This window comes from Belonocnema kinseyi, chromosome 4 (assembly GCF_010883055.1).
Source record: "Belonocnema kinseyi isolate 2016_QV_RU_SX_M_011 chromosome 4, B_treatae_v1, whole genome shotgun sequence".
Taxonomy (NCBI): domain Eukaryota; kingdom Metazoa; phylum Arthropoda; class Insecta; order Hymenoptera; family Cynipidae; genus Belonocnema; species Belonocnema kinseyi.
Window position 1 is genome coordinate 75,097,520 of NC_046660.1, and position 24,336 is coordinate 75,121,855.

Below are 24,336 nucleotides of genomic sequence, written 5' to 3' on the forward strand. Positions count from 1 at the left end.
CCCCCTACTATTTCTCATGTTGACAATTTCTGTACTTTTGTTTCCTTTCATTTTTTTATAAAGTAGTTTCCTGCTTCCTTCAAAGTCATTTTGTATTTTTATTTCTTCTTCTGCTCTAATTGTATCTTTACTTTCTTTAACTAATCGTTTAAGTATCCTGTTTTCGAGTCTATAATCATTTCTATGTCTACTTATTTCCTCATTGCTAAGACCTGCGATGTTCAAAGTTCTCTTGTACGCTTCTCTTTTTGCTTTTTGGGCAGCCAGAATTTCATCATTCCACCACGCATCACCAGACATTCTTCCTACAACTGCGGTACCACACACTTCGATCGTGCATCTAACAAGGATATCCCGTAACATTGTCCAGGCACCCTCTAAATCTTTGTTTTTTATACGGTTCTCCCATGTTGCCCTATCTATGCTTTCGATTATCTTATTTTGGAAATCTACTCGCACATCCGGTTTCTGTAGGTTCTCAATTTTGATTCGCGTTTGTTTTGCTTTCTTGCGTCTCTTTTTTCTCCAACCCCGACCTAAGTTATTTTTTGAAAGACAAAATAATAATGAAAAATCAAATCATTCAATAAAAAAAGTAATTTTATTTCTGGAACATTATACTTTATGGTTAGATTGCAGAATAGGGGCGTCGCCTCTGTTTAGGCTAGAAAAAACATTTTGTTGAGCAACAAACTGCTAGAATCTTTAATTGAACAATAAATAAATAGATTTGACTAGTAAACGATTATGTAACAAAAGAAACCTTTTATTTTTTGTGAACTAATGAATTGGAAGCATAAATATTAAAATTTTCTTATAATTTCCGTCTTTCCTCACCTTTCTCTTCACTGCCATTGCTTTAATACATGTGTTTAAATTATATTTAGAGTATTATAATAAACCTTTAAAATCAGTTTCTTACTTCTCACATGATAAGCTTGATGCCTTCTTTCGATTTTATTCTGTTTTGTTTTTTTTTATCGAAATAATAACCATTTATTTCAAGAAATTTGTATTATCATAAAAAATAACAGAATTTCTTAATGTCTTTACATACTAGATGGAGCTATGAATTAAAAAATTGTAATTAAGCTTTTTCAGAGAAATAATGCGTGTATTTCTGAAAAATGATTCTTCTCTCGATCTCTCTAGTAGCTTAATAGGAAACCACAAGACCGGCAATCGGAAGTTCGTTGGTTGGTTTCCCAGAGGATCGAAAGGAGATCTTACAAAAAAATTTATTTAAAAAATAACGATGTACTAAAGTATCAAGTCACTTGCAATACGATCCAGTTTTGAGAATCCTAATTAAATCGCTTGGATAATGAAAGTGAGAAGGAGAAAAAATCAATATAAAATGCTTAAAATATCTGATTCACAATGTCTTCTAAATATCGAGCGATACAACTTAAGAATCAATAAATTCTTTTCTTGCTGTGCATAACTAATGAATGTTAAATATTTGTTAATGAACGTTCTTTTTTCTAATTTTCTTCCGAAACTTCGTTTTTATCTTTCTAATATATAAATAAATATCGTTAGCATATATCAATTCTAAAATGTGTTCAGACTATTAGTATGAAAATTATACATTGAAAGAAAAGAAGATGATTGATATTGATATGCGTAGAAAATGGAAGACTTGATAAAAAAGAATAAGAGGATTGAAATATGTTTATCTTGTCCATAACGATGTAAAAATTGAGTGAGTTCTAGTAATTAAACATTAATTTTTAATGAAAGTGTCGGCTTGATTTATTTTACGCAATCATGTTGGAGATTATTATTAGATCGTAAGATATAATAGGATATACAGCTTATTGTAACACCGATTAATAATTTAGCACTCTGGTTGACAGTTATGCAAAGAGCAATATCAAATGTTTTAAGACCGTAATATATTATAAAGTTATTGTTTACTCATAATGTAGACCTTTTGTTATGACCTCCATTTCACCTCAAATGGATTAACTAATGTATCTATTATTTTCTTGGTTCCGGATATTATCAAGTAATTCAGAAATAATATTAAATTATTCGTGTTTTAAAACATTTTAAATTGCAATTTAAATTTAAAATTGTTTTGGTGCAGAACAAAAAAGTTTATTTTTGCTGAGGGAAATATAGTATATTTAAAACTTTATACTACTTTTCTTTGTGAAAAAATGTAAACACTAATTGATTCACAACTACAAATTTAATCTAGATGTACAATATTAAGTTTGGAAAATTTTAACATTCAATATAGTAAACTTCATTTGAAGAAAATAGTACAGAATCAATGCAAATTTTTTTGAGAGTTCAGGGACTTTTTAATTTTTCACAAGTTAAGCCCCTGGTAAAAATTCTAGAAAATATTGGCCAGGCTTTTCTTTATAGAATCAGAATTTTTCAGTGTATCATGAAGAGGAGAATGGCATCATGAAAAAACTCATTTCAAGGTTATTTGTAATTTGAAATAATATTTAAATTAAGAATATTTATGTTTATTTAAAAAATTTTTAAGTTTTGCCTCAAGAATTTGGTTTTTACTTACTAAGCTATTACAAAAGTTCATTGAAAAATTGTATTTGCATAATGAAGTTTTTTGAAGATCTCACTTAAAAAAAGACCTATAAATTCTGACTTCGTGTTGAGCCCGAGTTCGCGTTTGAAAAATAATTACAAAGGTGGCGATAGCGTAAAAAATTTTTAAATGCCCTACAAATTTTGTTCACGACTCCAACCAAAAATAATTTACTCATCTATTATATTATTCAGTAAACCCTTTTGAAACCAAATCAGGTGACAGGATAAAAATAAGGAAAAAATTGCCAGTTTTATGAAATAAAAAAGCTATTTTAAAACAATAGCCAGTCTGAAACATTATATTTAAGAAAAATATATTCAACAATTATTTTTATTGAAATACTAAACAGTAATATTAAATATTAACAAAAATAAAAATTTGGTTAACAAAGAATTTTTTTTTATTTTTCCAAAAACGTATTCTATTTAATGATCAGTCGTTGGTTAAATATTTTTGAGAATCTTGATGTAATTTATTGGCAAAGAACACTTTCTTATTGTAAATATTATTTGTTTGGTATTAGAGGCTTACTTATGAAAATTAATTGTTACAAGAATTATGAATTTGTAAATTGTGTACACCTTTCGTTGATAATGATCGAAAAAGTGCTAATTATGATTGCGATATTTTAAAGATTTTTCAAATCAATACGTTATAGGCAAAGTTGGATTAAAGCCCAAAACCAACAATTTAATTCTACATTCTCTATAAAAATTAATTATTCAGGGTCAATATAATCTCCTATTGATCATTAAATAGAATGCTTTCGTAGTAAAAATTAAAATAATTACTTAGTCAACAAAATATTTAAGCAATTAGTAAGAGCGTACATTAAGAAAAAATGGAAATACAAATAATATTATCAAAATAAGTTTTTTCGTAAGTTTTAAACTTTTATTTGAAAAAATTTTTTTACCCAATAGATATAAGTGATAATATAAGTTCTAGTCTTAAAATCATAGAAACTCATTTTTTCCAAAAACATTATTTTTCGCATATACACTTAGATAAATATTTGTTTGGACCAACATCAAAGCTAGAAGTTGTTTGATTCAAAACAAATTTGTTTGAAATAAATAATGGCATGTTTGAATCAAATAAGTTTTATTTGACTTAAACTTATATTTGTTCCAATCAATCGAATATTTCTTTGAACTTATATCAAGAAGGTATTTCTCTCATTCAAAGAAACTTTTTCTGATTGTATGGACGTTTAAAAAAGATTTCAAATTAAAACAATATATCTTATATTAAGAAGAAAAAAAGGTTTAAAAAATAGTTTAGAGAAGACGAAGTACACCATATTATTTTGAATCTAGAAAAAAGTTAAGAAAAAATCAAATGATGGCCTTTTTGAGAATATTCTATTTTTGCCCTTGTTCAATCATTTTCAAATTTCATTTAAGCATTTAAAAGACTGTAGATATAATTAGCATAAAGATATTAAACAATATATTCAACATCAGCTAAACATTAATTTGTTCATTAAATTTTATAATAATTAAGAAATATTTAATATGTGATAAGTTCTAATTAAATATTACTTTCACATATTATATTGTGACGAAAATTTTATAAAATAAAAGATATGATTCGTGTTAATCCATATGAAGCATTTTTTCTTTCATATATTTATCTATTTCAGAAAGAATTCACACTAATTTTAAATATTTTTGAACAGCTTCAAAAAATTCAAACAAAATAAAAGGTTTGCATTTTCTAGAATACTTATTTTATTCTCGACCGAAAAATGTTGAGAATTCTTTTTCCAACATTTCAAAAAATGGATTATTTTTTTATCACGTTCAAGTTATAGATATACAGTTTAAATATTATAAATATATATCGTTTAGCTAATAAATATTGTAAAAGTTTAGATTTAAATCTATTTTTTTCAACACTTTCCGTTAGTTTTTATAAAAGTATTTTTCTCGTCCTATCAATAATAACAGAGATACAGTTTTTTGATTATTGTCCAATTTCCATAATAAAAATATCAATTAAAGTATTAGACATTTTGCAATAACCTCTAAACACATTATTTAGCACCCAAAGCATTATGCAATAACAAAATCTAAAGGAAATCGATGACCCACTTTTTTCTTTTCAAATGGAATTCCCCTTTTACGAGTGTCATTTGTCATTTTGACGCCAAAAAAAATAGGACTATTTATAGTCTAAAAGCATTCTACCACGGGTTAATCATTTTTTTACTGATAAAAAAGTACAGAATTATTTTTTCACCAAATTAAAGAAAATAAGCAGTTGGGGTGAAAAAAAATTAATTATTTCAGGACACCCTAATTACAGAAAATATTTTATCCAGCGTTTGTGCTTCATTAAAAGACTACTGATAGAAAGAGATCCGACTTAGCGTTTGAAACTCAATGAGTAAGAAGATAAACTCTTGTGGACGCATAAAACGTCCCGATTGAGATCTTTATCTTCTTAGCATTTCGAATTACTTCGTTACGCTGACGGTTTCAGATATTACGAGGACTCACCCCATTCAACCCTTGCTTGATACTTTTCAATATCTAACAGAATAGTCTCTGCAAAAGGTCGCAGAGCAGAAAAGAGGGATGATAGCAGGTGGAAGCAGGTGGGTAGGGGGTGGTTGGCCGGGGGTGGCCAGAGGTAGAGAAGAGGTAGACATCGCGGAGAGGAAGGCGCAGCAATATTCTTGACTCGCATTGTACGTGTCCCATAAGTTGGCAGGCATGCTCCCTCTCAGCGACAGCTTGACAGAACATACGCTCCTTCCCTGGAAACGTTTCGTCGCTTGGCGGATACTGTTCTCGAAAATAAAAGTTTATAAGGTGGAATTTGTGTGGGTGAGTGCGATGTCAGAGCTAGGGGTGCACGAAAGGAGGATACCAAATGGTGGAAAGAAATAGAGAGAGAGAAAGAGAGAAGAGGGTTGGCGGCATATATGGGGGGAGAGGAAGACAGATGCACGAGCGATAGGGAAAGGGGGTGGAAAACGAAAGAGAGAAAAGTGAGACCACGTGCTGAAATAACGTTCGTGTTTTTGATTTGAAGCACGTAACCGAACCACATTGAAATCAGATACGGGGCGCAAGGACTCTAAACTGGCTTGGAGTTCGGAGCCTGCTACGAGAATACCTAAATTTTCTGGAGGTGGAAAAGGGGATTCGTTTCAGTCAGTTTCAGTTACTTTGATATAACAAATTTCCAGGCGACAATGTTGCTAAGTGAGTTTTATATTAAGGAGTTTTCTGGTGTTTGCTGGTGTTTATGAACAAGTTTATATTCACGTGTATCTTGAAGGTTTATTTCACTACTGTTAGAAATGTCGGTAGGAGTTTTCAGAGACGCGCTACTAAAGCTTCATGCAGAAACTGTTTTTAAATCTTCCTGAAGTGTAACAGAAATTTCAGCAACGGTAACTGCAGAACAATCAAGTTACATGTTTCAGATAATTCGGTTACAGATTAGGAATTTTCAGTCACTGTAAATGAAAGTTTCAAGAGGTTAAACCATTTTTTTCGGTTAATTCATTTAAGTATAAAGCAAGTGGTCTATATATGTTTTTTTACTATTGATTTATTATGTATATTATATAGCGAAGGTATTTAAATATACATACTTATAATATTCGTATATAAGTATTGCTTAAAAATTGACTTTTTAACCAGAAAATATAAATTTTTAACTAAAATATGAATATGGCACAAAAAAGTAATTTCTTAGCAATGGGGTTCAACCAAAATCTTCACACAAAAAAGTTGGATTCTCAACCAGAGAAAAATTTAACTTTAAAGCCAACAGTAGCATTTTTATCCAAGAAAGAGGAAATTTCCACTAAACCAGATGAATTTCTAGATCAGAAATAAAAATTTTTTAAAATCGAATTTTCATTCGGAGAAGATTTTATTTTCATTCTTCAACATCAAAAAATAATTTTGGAACAAGATGTACATTTTCTGCCAAAATTATACTTGAATTTTCATCCCAAAAAGACGAAGTTTCAAGGAAACAATTTAATTTTTAATAAAAAAGAATAACTTTTTTGAAAACACTTTTGAATTTTTATACAAACTGTTGCATTTTTATCCAAGAAAGATGTTATTTCTACTAAAATATATGGTTAATTTTTGAAATAAAAAAGACAAATTCTCAAAAGATAGTTGATTTTTCATTCGAAAAATATTTCATTTTGACTTTTCAGCATAAAAATATGAACTTTAAATGAGAAAGAAATTTTCTACGAGAATAGTAGCATGTTTTACACCGAAATATAAAATTCGAACAAAAAAGTTTAATTTTTAACAAGAAAAAAGAGTTTATAAAAAACTTCTTGAATTTAAAATCAATCCGTTGCAATTTGATTGAAAAATATGACATTTCTAGCAAATGAATTATAAAAGTAAAAAGAAAAATTTTCGAAAAATAGTTGAATTTTCAATCAGATATATTTTAGATTAACTTTACAGCATCAAAATATGATTTTTTCAAATTATGTCAATTTTCTCCGAAGCTAGTTGAAATGTTAACCCATAGAGACGAATTTTCGAAACGAAAACGTAAATTTTAACCAAAAATTGTGTATTTCAAACAAAATTGATCAATATTCAAACAAATAATAAAACTTTATGTTCAATTTTCTCTAGTTTTCCACCGACTAATTATCTATTTTCCCTTATCTTATTATTATTCAAAGATCAGAATCTGAAACTTGTAAAAATTTTAACCCCATATCTTTTATAAACAAAATAAAACAATTTCAAATTAATATTTAAAAATTTTCAAATATATTCTTCTTGACAGTTTAAATTTATAGAAATTCTCTAACTTTCATACAATTTTTGTGTCTTTAAATCCCTAAATTTTCCCTGGCCAATGAAAGTTCGAGACTTTGTAAAAAAATTGTTTTCAACTAGGGTTGCTTTTTACTTACCAGTTGGCGAATCTTTGTGTGCTATATGACGTATGTTGACTTTGTAAAGTTCTTCGCATATTGTCATTTCTAGATATATAAATAACCCGTACAGAAATTTCCCCATATTTCCCTATTTGAAGTTCGGTTCCGATGGCGCCCATATCAGACTATCTAGTTCAGAAAAAACTGGCTGGGGCCCCTATCAGAATATCTAGTCTAGAAAAAACTGATTGGTGCCCTGTTAGGCCCCAGTGAGAAATTTCATGCCTCGTATAGGTTTGGCAAGTCTATCTGTATCCTGTTTTTTTATTAATAAAAAAATTTAATCTTTATGAAAATCTTTAAATGTTCAGAAAAAATGACATTTCCTGTCATTGTAGAAAGTTGTAAAGTAGTATACAATGAAAAAGACATGTAATAGAGGAAGATAAATTGAAATCGATTAAAATTATTTATTTAAACATTATTTTATTGACATTCCTATTAACAGTTAGTATATTTTATACCAACATGAGGTCGTATCATAAAAAAATATTTAATTAGAAAAAGAGAGTTTAAAATTTTTTGAGCTGTAACTTATGAGTATGGCTTTTTCATCGAGTTTCAACTCGTGTCGGTTTAGCGTAATGGTAAAGACTCCCGACTGATAGCTGATAGATTTAGGTATAGATGTAGGTGTTTGATACTTCGTAAGACTAGAAGTTTTATTTGTAATATTTTTTTTTTAAATATATTATATGTATTCACTATAAATAGGACCATTACTATCTACAGTCAAAATGCTCGCAATTAGTTAATATTTATTTTTTAAATATCTCTTTTGTCGTATCATTTAAATATTCAACTCAATTCAATATTCATCAGGTAATAGAAAGGGTCTAGAAGGGGCCCTACCAATTGTCGGGCGATAAAAGGGCACTCTCGTTAGGTCCTGCTCAGAAGTTCTAGCTAGAACCTGGCTAAAAAAGCGTTACAGTACAAGTCAGGCCATCTCGATTTTCCCTGACCAGTGTTTGATTAGAAATAGGGAAATCTATCCAAGGCCCTACAAAAACCCAGATCGGAATTTCTACATGAGAAGCAGCACGGGAAATCTTTATTGATATAAAACGTATGTCTTCTACTCTTCCCCTGCTTACTTTTTTAGATTAGATTTGACGGAAATTTGACATCACACTTTTTCAACGGATCTCCTCGTTTCAAGACCCCTGAATCCGAAATTCAGGTTTTCACGATGGCGTCTGCCTGCCTGTCTATCCGTCCGGCCGTCCGACCAGCCGTCCGTCCGTAAACACGATAACTCTCGAAAAAATAAACAAATCAAATTCATCTTTGGCAAACTTTTTTTAGGTCCTAAAAGAAAGGACGAGTTTGTGAACCAGCCATTTTTGTTGAAAATTCAAAAAGTGAGGGCATTATGAAAATTTTTGAGACCACTTTTTTCTGAATTTAAAAATTCTACGTACGGATATTTATAGTATCAAAAAGAACAAATAATTAATCGTTATGTTTTTTTCGATAAAAAGAAAATTCTCAGAGTTATAGCGTTTTCAAAATTTTTCTTATCAACCGAAAATCAAAATTTGAAGCCGAAAAACGCACGATATCAAAGAAAGTCAAGAGAAGAAAAACATTTCTTTTTGAAAGCCCTACAAGATAATCATAACCAATTTTTGGATTTTTTTGAAAAGTCGAAAATTAAAATTTTGATTGCGCAAACTATAACGGAAAATAAAAAATCCCATTTTGTGGACAAACTATGTAGGATGCGAAAAAAGATGAATTCACAGAAATGGTTATCCCAAAAAAGATTTACAATTTCGTTAAGAATCACTTCTTGATAGGACGCGTACTTTTTGTCTTATTCGTGAAAAATAACCTTAAAAAATAAAATGTTTACAAATGTCTGTCGGAAATCGAGCGCGCACCGCGAGAAACTTAATTTTTGACTACTTAATTAAGTAGACAATTCAGAATATGAAGACGCCTATAAATTCTGCCATCTAAAAGAGATCTATTTGATAAAGGTTTTTTCAAGCATTCCAAATGCAAAGAGTAAATATCCGAGCGCAAAGCGCGAGATGTAATTATGTTCGAGCACGAAGCGCAAGGTAACCTATTATTTATTATTATTTTTATTTAAAATTGAACTCCTTTGGTCGTAAATTCAACTATTAATTTCAAACTTCATCCTTTTTTTAATTGTTCAGTCCTTCGTTGAAATGTTTTTCTTTATAAGTTGAAAATTTTACTAGTGCGTCGAAAATTAATATATTTTGTTGAAAATTCATTCTTTTGGCTTAAGGTTCAACTTTTATTTTAATCAGTCTTTTTTGTTCAATTAAGCTTGTTATCAAATCTATTTTTTGTCCAAAACTATTTTTTGAAAGAGAAAGTTAAATGATTTCATTTTAGGTTAAAAACTTTTATTTTTTAGTTGAAGATTCAACTATTTGTTGGGAAATTTCTGTCTTTTCTTGAAACATGGTCTTTTTGGCAGGGAACTAATTTTATTTCGCAGATTTGATTTGGTTTTAATTTGAACTACTTTGTTAAAAAGTGATTTTTGTTTCAAGATTAAATTAAAATTAAAATTAATTAGATTAATTAAACAGTTAATAATAAACTTGTTTGTTTGAAATTTATGTTTTTTGTTTTGAAGTTCAAATATTTTTGTAGAAAACTCAAGTGCTTGCTTAAAAATTATATTTTTTGGTTGGAAATTCGTCTTTATTAGTAGAAAATTAATATTTTTGGGTTGAGAAATTGGTAGAAAATTTAATTATTTGCTTGAATATAAAATTTTTATTGAAATTCCCTATGTTTGGCTGCACATTCAACTACTTATTGAAAGTTCATTTTCTTTAGTTCGAAAATTGATGTTTTTTTATTGATAATTCATCCTTTTGGTTAAGGTTTCGAATATTTTTTTAAATTTCGTTTTATTTTTTTGAAAATTCGTTCATTTGTTTGAAAGTTCTTTGTACATACACTTATCTTTTTTGGTTGAAAATTTATTTTTGGGTATAAAATTCATCTTTCTACGTTAGAAATTGGGTTTCTTTGGTAAAAATGCAACTCTTTTTATGAGACTTTAATTATTTATTTTTTAAACTTAACTATTTTATAAATAATTCTTCTTTTCCGGTAATAAATTAAACTACTCGGATAAAAATGCAACTTTCTTGATTAAATTTCTATTTCTTTTGTTTAAAAAATCTAGCGTTTAATTGAAAATTTATTTCTGAGGGTTAAATATTCAAATATTTAATTAATGTAATTATTTTGTTAAAAATTTAACCATTTTGTTATACATATTTTGTATGACCGAATATCCCACTGTCATGTTCACAATTAATCATGCAACATTTAAAAATCACCTTTTGTGGTAGAATAGATATCTTTCTGAGTTGAAAATTCCTATTTTTTAGAAGAAATTTTCTTAAATGAAAATTCATCTATTTTGTTCAAAGTGCAATATATTTCTACCTGAAATTTTAGGAATTTAAAGCGTTTAGCATTGCTGAAGTTTACAGCATAACATTCATTCACGTGAGCATATTGGTATCCGAATTCACTAAGAATGCGAAAAACGTGAGGAAGTGTGGGGGGGGGGGATTCACCTTAGTCAGCGATGGAGTCAGAGGGTGAAAAATATTCAAAAATGTGTCATTCTTTTTAAATACAGATCCCTTATGGGCGAGCGTCTTTTCTTCAACGGCTACTTGCGTACCCTACCCTTTCCACTGTGCAACGAAACTACCCCTTCCAGGATTCGAAGTTGCCTCAGCCCCTCGTTGTTTGGTCGTCCATAAAGATAATCCCTTTGTCTTTAAACTTACCCATTTCCTCGCTATTTTCACACCTATTCCTTGATTGAAAATATTAATTGGCCGCCAAAATCCCTGAAATTTTGACGAGTTTGAAAATATAATCATAAAAGTAGGTAGTTTTTCAACTATTTCAATATGAATATTACATTTTCATAAGCTCCTTATTGTGTTAATTAAGTGATTATAAAGAAATCTATTGTTTCTTTGTTGACAAAGCTGTTGAAAATTCAAGATAAAAGTCGCAACTTTCAAAAATGATCTCAAGAGAATATTATTTGTCATAATAATAACTCGATAATCGCTGGAGGATTGTATTGACCCTTAATACTAAATTTAGTATTAATTTGTTGTGCACATCGTTGGTCTTAGATTCAGGCTAATTAAAAACAATTAAGTTATTTCAAACGTTTTTTCACATAATGGTGATCCTCATCAGTGAGTCTTCTTAAGTCTGTGAAACGTGCCGAATTCCTTGCAGGTATGTTGTTTTGCCATAGAAATTACTATTCTTAAAAGAAAATTTTTAACGAAGAACAACTAATTAAAAAGAATTGAAATATAGTAGAAACATTTTGTAACATAACTTGAAAACTAATTTTTTTGAGTTTTCGAAAAACACTGCAGTGGAAGAACTCTTTTAATAGCAAATTTTGTACCTAGGCAGTAAAGTTGAACTTTATATGAGGATGCAATATTTAACATCAAATTATGACATCAAATTATGATGTCAGATTATAGTTGAATGGTAGAATTATCAATAGATTAACATCAGCCAAGTGAATTACTTAAAGTCAGTTTACTAAAACAGATATTACAAAATTACAAATTATAGATATTACAAAAATCCCAGACATCTTAAGTAACATATTCATTTTTTCCGCAAAACGCAAACATTTTTTTAAATTCATGGCATTCATTTTAAACATCCTTTAACACAATTTTTGATAAAAAATGGATATTTTTGGTAGGAAAACTTAAGTATTCGTTCCAAAATTAATGTATTTTACAAATGTTTGCTCCTTTGTGCAGAGATGACCGGAAAAATTAAAAAATTTTACAGGGGAAAATCGGGAAATAACATTTTATGAAAAATCGTTATAATGGAGGTAATCTTGTAATTTGGTTAAAAATTTGAAATTGCGATTAATCACCTTCATTTGTAGTTAAAAATGACTCTTTTTTAGTTAACAAACTTTAAGTAATTCATTTGGGAGATGTTAGTCTATTGATAAGTTTATCATGCAATTAAAATTTGACGTGACAAGAGAAAAATCTAATTTATTAATTTTAAATAGTTCCGCGGTCAACAGAACATGCGCAGTAAGGAGAAGCATTGCGTCGGCGCATACATTGACCATGTTTCTAGTCAGCACTGCTGGAGGGGTATTCGCCTCTTTTTATTCACAGATAGAGATAATGTATTTCCTAGATTGACCTGATAACCTGAAGGTAGCAGCAATTTAAAATTTGAATACAAATCCCAATAGCCCTCAACGGTTTTCCGGCGAATCTAGATGCTTTTTTCAGATTCGAGCGTTTTTCAATACCTCCTTGAATAAGGCAAATGTGGTAAAACAAATATGGATTTGGAATCCGCTGTTTCGCGATAGGAGGCGACAGGAGATTACGGATATTAGGGCCGAAAGGAGGGTAATCTGGCAAACACGCTCCGGAAATTAGTCGACCGAGTACGTAATCCGATCGAGCTGCGGACATTCCGAAATCCGATCGGTTAACCGGATGATCGTAGTCAACTTTTAACGAAGATTAGACCTTATCATTGCCAGAAATGAAATGTGAACCAGGTACCGGAAAATCTAATTTCCACAGTGAAAACTGAAGTATTCCCCAATAGGGTTGTTAATTGTTTAAAAATATTTATTTTCCTTGTGAAATTAAAAGAGGACTGAAAATTCAATGAAGACAGAGATAAAATTACAATATATAATTCTGTACTTACATCCACGGTGGTGTACGGTAGTGAGACTTGGACCCACCATTTCTTTTGACGAAAAAAAATACCGATTTTTTTATTTCATTCTTTATTTTTTTTTAAAACATTTTTCTTATACTTCTTGTCCTATGTATTTTTAGTTTACTTTAGTTTACTTTAAAAATGAATAAGGTAAACCAATGCACAATAATACAAGAAACAACCATCTTTTTTCGCTTGAAAACGCCTAAAATTGTTATTTTTTTATATGATCTGCTTATAAAATAAACAAATATTGTTGGGGCACAAAGTTTTTCAGAAAAAAATATTGGCGATATAATTTTAGCAAAATGTGAATTTTTTATATAAATATTTTATAAAATGAACAAACAACATCTAATTTTCAATTTTAATTGAGGCCGATCATTCTAATTATAAAAGCAAGTGATTTTAAAGCAGAAATATACTTTGAAGACTAATAACCTCTAATGTGGATTATTTCTTGATACAATTTGTTTAAAACAATACACTATGCAACTTGAACATTTAGTTTTAATTTCCTTTTTTCTTGGGCATTAAATCGAAGGGCCGAGAACTATAGGAAACATTTTTGGTGGAAGATAAAAAATAAAATTAAAAAAATCGACATTTATTTTTCGGTTCGCATTAACACCAAATTTAAATTTAAAAAATGAAATAAAAAATAAACACTCACTATTTTCTGAAAAATGTAATCCTGTGTGCCGTCGAGCCTGTTCAACGGGAGTCTTATGTACCTGATGTGGACTTTTGGTAATTTACAAATATAATATTAAAAATGTGTTATCTATCATTATCCCCACGATATGTTATTTTACATAAAAAGTTAAAAATTCAAGAATAAATATTTAACTTTATGTGAAATATTATGGAAAAATTTGCAGTATATTTGACGCGAATAAACTCGAATTTTAAACCTAAAAACTACAAACAACGCAGAGATTTTTGTTCGTGTTGAGGGGGGGGGGGGTTCTCTCCTTTTATTATAAATTCACAGATTTAGGCCTTAAATAGACGATAAATAGAAACAAATGAATAAATATGTATATTTATTTATTTCCTAAATAATTATCTCATTTGTGCATTTGATGGAAAATTCAAAATTGAACCGTTCTTACTGTTGGAAAATTGGCCTGTCTTTCTAAATATACGTAAAGTTTTATCAAATTAAACTCTTCAGAGACGAATTCTTTAGAAAATTTCAATTGTCTTGAAAGGACTTTAAAGAAGATCTTTTTCCTGCAACCTCCTTTGTAGCATTTTTTAGGTCACAGAGAATGTGACACAATTGTACGCTATCTCTAACATGTGGTTCTAGCTTTGTCCTTTAAGTTAGTTTCAACAAGACTTCAGAGATACCGGTCGTGTACCTCGAGAATGGGAAAAACCAAAATAGAACATTCTAAATTTTGAATATTTGTTCTTTTTAAAATTGTATTTCGTTATACAGATAAAAGAAACCCCGAAAACCTACTTTAAGATAAGTAATTAATATCAATTTATTAGAAATTTTGAACGAAAAAGACATTTTAAACCTAAAAACTACAAACAACGAAATGATTTCAACTCGCAACATAAATTTATATCATAAAGGTATTGGTTGGGCGTATAATAAAAACAATTAATAATATTAGCAATAAAATAGCCTCGGAAAGGACTGGAACTTCAATTGACAAAAGGCTTGTACTCGTACATGGTAAATGTGAAGGTCAAGTTTCAAGCGACGAATGGTGACTGGGTGTTTGGAATGCTAGGGGAGTGAATGATCTCAAGGTAAAAGAATTGCGAGAAACTATGCATGTAAGGAAAATATATATTTTATGTGTGTCTGAAGCAAGGAAAAAGGGATGCGAATCTAACGACATAGGAAACAGCGTGTTGAAAGACGGATTTGAAATATGGTCAGGAGTAGATAGTGAATTACATGGTCGGCAAGGAATAGATCTGATTGTAATGAAAGAGCGAAGCAGCATCTCGGGGATCATGATTTTGTATCCTTGAGACTGCTGTGGGCTAGAATGAAAGCAGGAATCAGAAGATTATTTATCACAACATGCTACGCGCCAGTTGATAGTGATCCCATAGAAGTAAAAGTCGCCTTCTGGGTCACTTTAAATGACACAATAAATATAGACGATCATGGTGAAAGAATAATTCTGCTAGGAGATATGAATGGATGGGTAGGCAGCCAAAATCAGGATACAGGAAAAATAGTACGCAATTTTGGAGATCCAAGAACAAACTATAACGTAGATAAATTAGTTGGCTTATGCTTAGAAAGAGGTTTGTTCATTACAAATACTTGGTTTAGGCATAAAATGATTCACATGTACATCTGGTCCAAAGGAAATAGTCACAGTATAATTGACTTTGTTGTTGCTGGGGAAAGACTAAGAGAGCTGGTGAAAGGTACAAGGGTCATGAGGGGTTCTGAATGAAATATTGATAATTACCTTTTGATCTCAAAAATTAACTAAGGTCGGGGATGAAGAAAAAGGAGAACAAAAAAAAACGCGAAACAAAATTGAGAACCTACAGAAACCAGATGTGCGAATAGATTTCCAAAATAAGATAATCCAAAGCATAGATAGGGCAACATGGGAGGAGCGTATAAAAAACAAAGGTATAGAGGGGGCCTGGATAAAGTTATAGGATATCATTGTTAAATCTGCGATTGAATTGTGTGGTACCGCGGTTGTAGGAAGAATGTCTGGTGATGCGTGGTGGAATGATGACATTAAGGCTGCCCAAAACGCAAAGAGAGAAGCTTAAGCAGAACATTGAACATCGCAGGTCTTAGCAATAAGTAAAGAAATATACGAAATATACGTTGAACACGATGCGATAGAAAGCTCAATTGAAAAAGTCTGTGTCACTGAGGTTAGGGATATAATTAAGAACTTGAAAATAGGTAAGGCTGCCGGGGTAGACGTTATTAACGCTGAAATGCTTAAACACGGTGGCGAGTGCATACCACATAGACTGTGCGAATTGATAAATTTATGTTTCGAGATGGGAGACGTCCAAGACGATTGGAAAGAATCGATTACTGTACCAATATAAAAGAGAAAGGGAGATAAAAGCGACTTTAATAATTACAGAGGACTTAACTTATTAAGTACCGTAAGTAAAATATACTCAAAAATACATATTTCTAGGGTAATGAAAATAACAGAAGCAAAGATTTAGGAAGTTCAAAGTGGGTTTATACCAGTAAGGTCATTTACGGATAAAATATTTAGCTTAAGGCAAATTACAGAAAAAAGTTTGAGAGTAGGAAAACAAGTTTTCTGTACATTTGTTGACCTCGAAAAAGCTTTTGACTTAGTAGATAAAAGTAAACTTTGGTAAGTCCTGAAAGAGTATGGAGTCAATGGATGGCTCCTACAAGCTATAAAAACAATATATACGGGTAACAAAGCGATTGTAAGGGTAAATGGGAATTGGAGTGACTGTTTCGATATTATTCAATGAGTTAGACAAGGATGGGTTATGTCTTCATGGTTATTTATATTATTTATGGGCAAGTGTTTAGGAATGGCTCTTTTCGACGAAGAGGGTTTGGATCTCGAAACAGTAAGGTTACGTGGGTTAGTGTTTGCAGATGATAAGGTTGTTATGGAAGAGTCAATCTGATACTTACAAAGAACGTTGATTAAACTGAATGCAAGCATAAGGAGCATGGGCCTCAAAATAACGCAAATAAAACAAAAACTATTGTATTCAAAGGAAAGAGTGAGAGAACACTATGCAATATTGTATTAGATGATGAGAGAATTGAACAAGTTGAGAATTTCGTATACTTTGGTAGCTTATTTACTAGGGACGGGAAAATATATGAGGAGTTAGAGAGACGCATAAACGAAAGTAAAAAGGATATTGGTAGAGGTGGGCCCCTTATTAAAAGTGAAAATATATCAAATAAGGCTTAAATGGCAATACATAACTCTATATTTGTACCGACTGTATTATATGGTAGCGATACCTGGACATATCAAGAAAAAGATAAGAGTAAAGTCAATGAAATCGACATGAGATTTTTGCTCATGATATGCGGAAAAACTCAGATGGACAAAGTGAGTAACGACATAATTCTCAAAGAATGTGGTGAAAGAAATCGGTTGAGATGGTTCGGGCCTGTTGAGAGAATGCCAAATGAACGACTAACGAAACAAGTGTATCAAGGTAAAGTAAATGGCAGCGTGCCCAGAGGGAGGCCGCGAAAAGAATGGTTAGAATGTGTGAATAGGACCCTAGTTAGAAGAGATATAAGAAGCCACAGAAACATGAGAGCCTGCATGAAAAAATGCATGACAAATGAATGACGCCTAAAACAAAAGACCTTGGACATTATTGGACCCAAATGGGGAACCTTAGATGACGATTTTGTGTGGATCTTCACTTGGGGTAATTGCTAGAGATATTGATCAGTAACCTGGGTCGCAGCAGTGCTGCGGTACTAACGTGTTATTTAAATAAATATCACGAGAATTCTGGATCAATCTAAAAATGCTATATTTCTTCCTCACATTACTCCCTTCCCCACCGAGTGAGTCACGCCTACCTCGAAAGGGAAATGGCTTAATGGTGTAATAATTGCAGTAGATTTGATCTATTGTTGCAATGTTTTACTTATTTTTTAAACAATTGCATTGCTCCAAATTATCATTAAAAATATTATAGACATTTATAAAAAAACTAAGGGGCACTTAATTTTTTATTTTAATTTTACTTAAATTTATATTAATATAATTTTAATTTTTAATTCATGCTGCTTGTTACTTGTTGAAATATTACTTCTAATTAATTTGCATGAACAAAGGCGTATTGAGAAATATTATGTATAATTTTCATTTGATTGATTCATTTTCTTATCAAACAAAAACAATAATTGTAATGCAAAATATTAAAAGGATCATTTTGAGCAATTTGATTGGTTAAGCAATACACAAAAATCATTACGTTTGTTAATGAATTTCCAAAATAGTTTAGGAATCAGACCCTATATACTTTTGCACTAAGAGTGCAAAATTATTCTAGAATAATTTTGAGAAATGGGATTTTTTGAGAAATTAGCCAAATTTATTATTGTAGTTAGTAATTTTTAAAATCGGGCGAAATTTTATCTTCCGGAATTTTCGCAAATTGAGTAAAACATTTCACCAATACATTAAAGCTACTGCCGTTGGCTTAAGTAAAATATACAAGAAAATTTTCAATCAAATTTCATATTTTGATGTTAATTTTTTTAAATGCCAAGCACTACATTTAAAATGTGTAATATTCCTTGCATTTAAAATATTATATTATATTTAGATTTAATTTTTTTAATCAATTACATTGTTTGAAGTTAGACTGCTTTTAAAAAAAATCACTTTTCCTGGTTAAAGATTTATCATTTTAGTTAAAAATTATATTGTTTTGTAGAAATTGTTTAGAAATATCAAAATTGACTTTTGTGCTAAAAATTTTTGCTTCTTCTAGAAAATTCAACTACTTTTAACAAAAAAAGTATACTATTTAGTCGAAAGTTGTCTTTTTTATTACAAAATTTAACTATTTTGATTTCGATTCGCTTTATTTTGTTCATAAAAATTTAATTTTTCATCTGAAAATGTAGCTGTTCGATTTTTTCTTGAAATTGTTTCTTGATTAGCTAAACATTCAACTATTTGATAAAAGAAATACATTTACATCAAACTCTCACTTTCAGTCAAGTGTCGAGTGTTGCCTTCAAATAACCTTGGTCTAATTTCGGGGGAATTGAAACGTAAACAGTGAGGGCGGAGTGACTTGTTTCCAACTGAAATATATATCTATATCTATAATGTTGCAACCGTTCTTGCCCTGCTCCGCTGAGCAAATGAGAGACCCAAGCAGTTTTAGAAAGGCTGAGAACGGGGAAAGAGAAACTGTCCCGAAAGGGACAGTTTGGTGTAGTTTGTACCAACTCCATTTTTTAAAGTGAAAACTTAACGACTTAAAAAGTGTCAAAAATTGCTGAAAAAGCATATCCAACATTTCATGAAAAGCTTCTTCAATTTTTCAGAATTTTTTAATAAGGTTAAGAAAAGTTTTAATTTTCTTGAATACATTGAGAGGTTTAAAAACAGTTTAAAAAATAAATTAAAATTTGAATATTTCAAAGCATTTCTGCACACTTTCAATTCCCGAAATTAAAAAATTGCCTTCAATTTTAAGTCGCAAATTAAGAATTTTATAAGAGTACAAATATTTGCAGCTTATGATATTATCGAATTTAAAAATTCCTAAATCTCAGCAAATAAAAAGTGTTTTAAATAATAAAATAAAAAATATTTTAATAATACAAAATGCTTAACAATTTTGCTGTGTAGTTAATTGCATAATGTCGGACATTTCATTCAATTTTTAAATATATTAAACTGAATTGCATTTTTCCTACAATTTTGTGACAAACCTTTGTAACTTTATTGATATCAATGATATTAATTTTCTTTTCAATTATTCATAAAAAGAAGCAGTTGTGAAGAAGTGTTTTTTTAAACCACACTTCTAAAACTTTTTGGAGGTTCACAAAAGAAATTTTCAACTGATGTTTTGCAAAAAAATCGTCTTTGATGAACGTTTATTATAGATAGCTTACAATGATCGAAGTTTTCTCATTTTTTCGAAAATTATATAAGAGCTTTTTTGCATCACCTAAAAGAACGGATACTAGATTTTTCATCAAAAATACTATCAATAGATGGAATTCCTGGAAAATTTTGAAGCCTAATGAAAAAATCATCTTACCTAAAGTTACATAACAAATGGGGGGATTTCGTTATATATTTGTATAGTGGAGTTATAAGGAGGGGGAGGGGTGGTCCCAAAATTGTCCATAAAATCTTAACGTAATAAATTGCTCTTTTACTGCCTTCGGACCTCTTACTTTCTTTCTTTTTTCATTTTTAGATTTCTTTTACCTTTCTCTGACACTCCACAGTTTTACACCTTCATAAGAGCCCGCTGCTTGAAATTGCGCCATATTTCAGACGTCATATTAGCAGCTACCATGCGTCTTCCATGGATAAGATGTCTATGTGGTGTAAGGGTATAAATAGCTTTAACGCTCTCAGGTTTCTCTTTACGGCAGTCGATTCAAATTTCAGAGTCAATAGAAAACGTATTTTCAGAATATACTCAAGTATCTTGGAAAATTGTGCCCTTTCAGCATAAGATGAAATAAACAAATTTTGAGTGTACGAAAATACATTTAAGGCGTCTCCTAGGGCTTGTATAAAGGGCTAAATACAATGCCTCACAGAGGGGTTTTTCGAAAAATGCTTTCTTTCTTGTTTTTTTTTAAATTCATAAAAAATATGATGAATTTTATGCGCCTGGGAAGAAACAAATTGCCAACGTGAGTGTACCCATGGTGAACGGAATATCCACACGATCTTTTCACCAGGGGTACCCTCACGGTAATGGTCTGCACCTTCCCAAGTGTATGAAATGTATCATATTTTCAACTAATTTGGAAAAACAACAACAAGACCATTCTTAGCAAGCCCCTATTTAAGGGATTATATTAGCCTTTGATATTATGTGGTTAAAATATGACATCAAACAATTCATAATTGTAGGAAAAAATTTGTGCTTTTTAATACATTGACCAAAAATCAAGCCATAGGAGGCGCCTTAAGGGGATTTAGTGAAAGCTGTTCACTTATGGAATTTACAAAATTGAACCCGGCTGTGGCTTAATTTCTTAATTCAGAGTTTGAATTTCCCCCGCTATTTTTTTTTACATTCTCATCCGAATGAGAAGGTATTGGTTTTATGTAAAATTTCACTTTGTCGGCTTTCATTAAATCTCCACGTTTTGAGATCCACTGAGCCAGAAAAAACGATTTTTACGAAGATGTTTGTCTGTCTGTCTGTAGTCTGTAGTCTGTAGTCTGTATTCTGCAGGCACAATAACTTTAGAAAAATTGATCAGATTAGATTCTGTCTTAGCACACTTTTTTAAGGCCTAAGAAGAAAAAACAAGTTCGTGAGCCTGCTATTTTGGTTCAAAATTCAAACAGTGGGCACATTTTCAAAATTGATGAAATCACATTATTTCAAGATTTCAAAATTCTATGTCCGGTTACTCATAGTACTCATAAACTCAAACAATTTATCCTGATGATTTTTTATAACAAAATTATTAGGGTTAGAGCCTTTTCAAAATACAAAAAAACAAACTAAAATGAAGATTTTAAACCAAACAACGCATGACATAAAAAGTTAAGAAAAGTAAAACGTTGATTTTTGAAAGCCCTACAAGATGATCATAACAACTTTTTTAATTTGGTCGAAAAGTTGAACATTCAAAATTTGATCGTACCAAAAAATTGTAAACCCACATTTTTTCAAGATTTAAGAATTCTATATGCGGTAATACATAGTACTCAGAAACTCAAACAATTTATCTTTAGGACTTTTTTCTATAAAAAGAAAATCATCAGAGTTAGAGCATTTTCAAAATCCAAAAAAAAACGAAAATGAAGATTTTAAGCCAAACAACGCATGATATAAAAATAAGTCAAAAAAAGAAAAACGTTGATTTTTGAAATCCCTATAAGATGATCATTGCAACTTTTTTAATTTGCTCGAAAAGTTGAAAATTCTACATTTGATCATACAAAAAATGTTTGAAACCACATTTTTCAAGATTTTACAATTCTATGTACGGTTATTCATAGTACTCAGAAACTCAAACAATTTGTCTTTATGACTTTTTTTTATAAAAAGAAAATTATCAGAGTTTTAGCATTTTCAAAATCCAAAAAAACAAACTAAAATGAACATCTTAAGCCTTGAATTTTTTATTCCATTTTATTTATACTTTTTAAAGATACCTATAAAATTCTACGAACTTTCTGAAATTCCCTTGAAGTCTTGGAAATCCTTTGATATCTTTGATACCCTTTTATAATCTCCTGAAATTTTTGAAATCTTGAAATTCTATGGAATCTTGTAAAATGTGCTACCATTTTTCAAATCCCGTGCAGAAAATTGAAATTTCATAAATCCATAAAATCGGCGGAGATACAGTCAAATTGAAAATCTTTCGAAATACTTTAGATTCTCATGAATTATCTTGAAATTTGTAACATCTCTTAAAATTTCATTAAAGCTTTCAAAAACTTTAAAATCCTTTGAAGTCTTTAAAATTATAAAAGCTTTTCAGATTTCGATTTTTGAAGACATAAACATTTTATCTTAGCCCATCAAACCAGAAAGTTTAAAAATACATTTGTTTCAAAAACAGTGAAAGCATAGATGTATTAGCGATTAATCTGTGAATGTTGTAACATGAGTGTCATTTTGATAAATAGTAGTATAAAAGTTGTAAATTAAAAAAAAAGTGTCAATAAGTGTTAATATTGTCGTAAGTTCGATATAAATAATTTATGATTTTTATTAATTAACCCAATATGCTATTCGAATTATTTTGCACTAGCCTATCATAAGCGAGCGCTAAATTTGGTATTAAAATTATTTAAATTATTATTTTGTTTTATTTCAATGAACATAAAATTAATAATAAATTATTGAAATTTTCTTGGAAGTTAACCAGAATTGAACTATGTATGATTTGTTCACAATTTAGTGTTTAATGCTGGACTCGTGGTTCCCAGGGGCATATATCAAAACATAATATGATTGTTTCACAAGACTTTAATCGTAAACTAATTTAAAAAAATTTATTGCAAAATATAGCGCAGGTTCCTACACTTGAAATCGCAGAATCTCTTGGGGACGAAATATTTTGGGTTTTAGAAGAAATTAGGTGATACCTATTTTTGTGATTTGCAAAGAAAAAATGTTCTAAAAAGTTATGCATATTGTTTTGTGTTTTGATATTTGAAAGTATAAAACCGTGAGGTTTTTAAAAAATCTTTTTTTATTATTTTATTTAAATTTTGAAAACATGAAAAAGAATTTTCTGGAAAGCCCTGCTCTTTTTATTCCTCCAAATATTTTAGAAAAGTTTCTACAAATAACAGAAAGGTCTCATGCGGGCTAAACCATTTTTGAGACTGGGAGTAATTTTTTTACTAAAAATCTAATTTCTGAAGTTTTCGCGTGAACTGTGAAGAATATCGAAAAAGAACAAGACATTTTTCATAGAACTTTTTTAGACGTGCCAACTTTTGTGTTAACAGTTTTTCATATCTGCGATTGTTTTAAAGAATCCATGTTGCAGAATAAATAGCAAAGAAATTGTTAAATACATCTAGATAGTTAGAGGTGTTATTAAAGTAATCGTAAAAACACATAAATGGAAATAATTATCACTGGTCGATAAACTTAAGAATTTACTTTTTCATTTCTGTGGATTTTAATTTTAAATCAAGATGTTACCCTGTAAGTGAAAAAAGGCCGCTATTATGCTCTCTACCAGCGAAGCTTAAATGTTTATACATAAAGGATACCACTTCTCTTAACCAATCTGACGGAGACCTATGCACCATCAAATTTTCTAGCAGCTCCTTGCAAGATTCTCAAGGTTCGCTGGTTTGAGAGAGAATTATCTAATTACCCGCTTAACAGACTTCCATGTACTCTCGAGAGTAATTAGAACCTTAGAACAAACTACGTGGAAGTAAGAGGTAAATTTGCGTGCGAAATTTTTCAACCGAGAAGGAAGAGAACCTTTCCTTTATCTCTGATTGCAATTAATAGAACGTCAATTTTATTTAAGTGAAGAACAAAATTAGATATATGTACATATATTGCTACAAATTATCTAAACTCCACGTTATTTTTTCTTGTATAGAGCAACTTGAGTATTTAGAATTTTTCAAAACGATCGACTCGAAATGTGTGTTCAACTTTACAAATGTATTATAAACTATTTTCTTTGAGTTCTTGTGAATAAATGAATTTGTAAAAATAGTATTATTCACATGTCAAATTAAATAACTGTTTTAATTAATCATTTCCTAAAGGGGGAGGGTCGGTAAGGCCGGTTTTTGGCCTAATTTATTTTTGGACCAAAAAATCTGAAAAAATCATGGTAGTATCTTATAAGTATCCCGAGTCG

The 24,336-nt window shown here is 30.1% G+C and overlaps 1 protein-coding gene across 1 annotated transcript in view; it reads left to right on the top strand.

Annotated features, from left to right (window-relative positions):
- Positions 1-20,368, top strand: part of LOC117171960 — a 48,838-nt gene extending 28,470 nt beyond the window's left edge. Inside the window, exon 3 of the mRNA XM_033359648.1 lies at positions 20,214-20,368. Within this exon, the coding sequence (XP_033215539.1) occupies positions 20,214-20,358 (145 nt within the window). The 3' untranslated portion in view covers positions 20,359-20,368. The remainder of the gene's footprint in view (positions 1-20,213) is intronic.
- Positions 20,369-24,336: the final 3,968 nt, after the last annotated feature.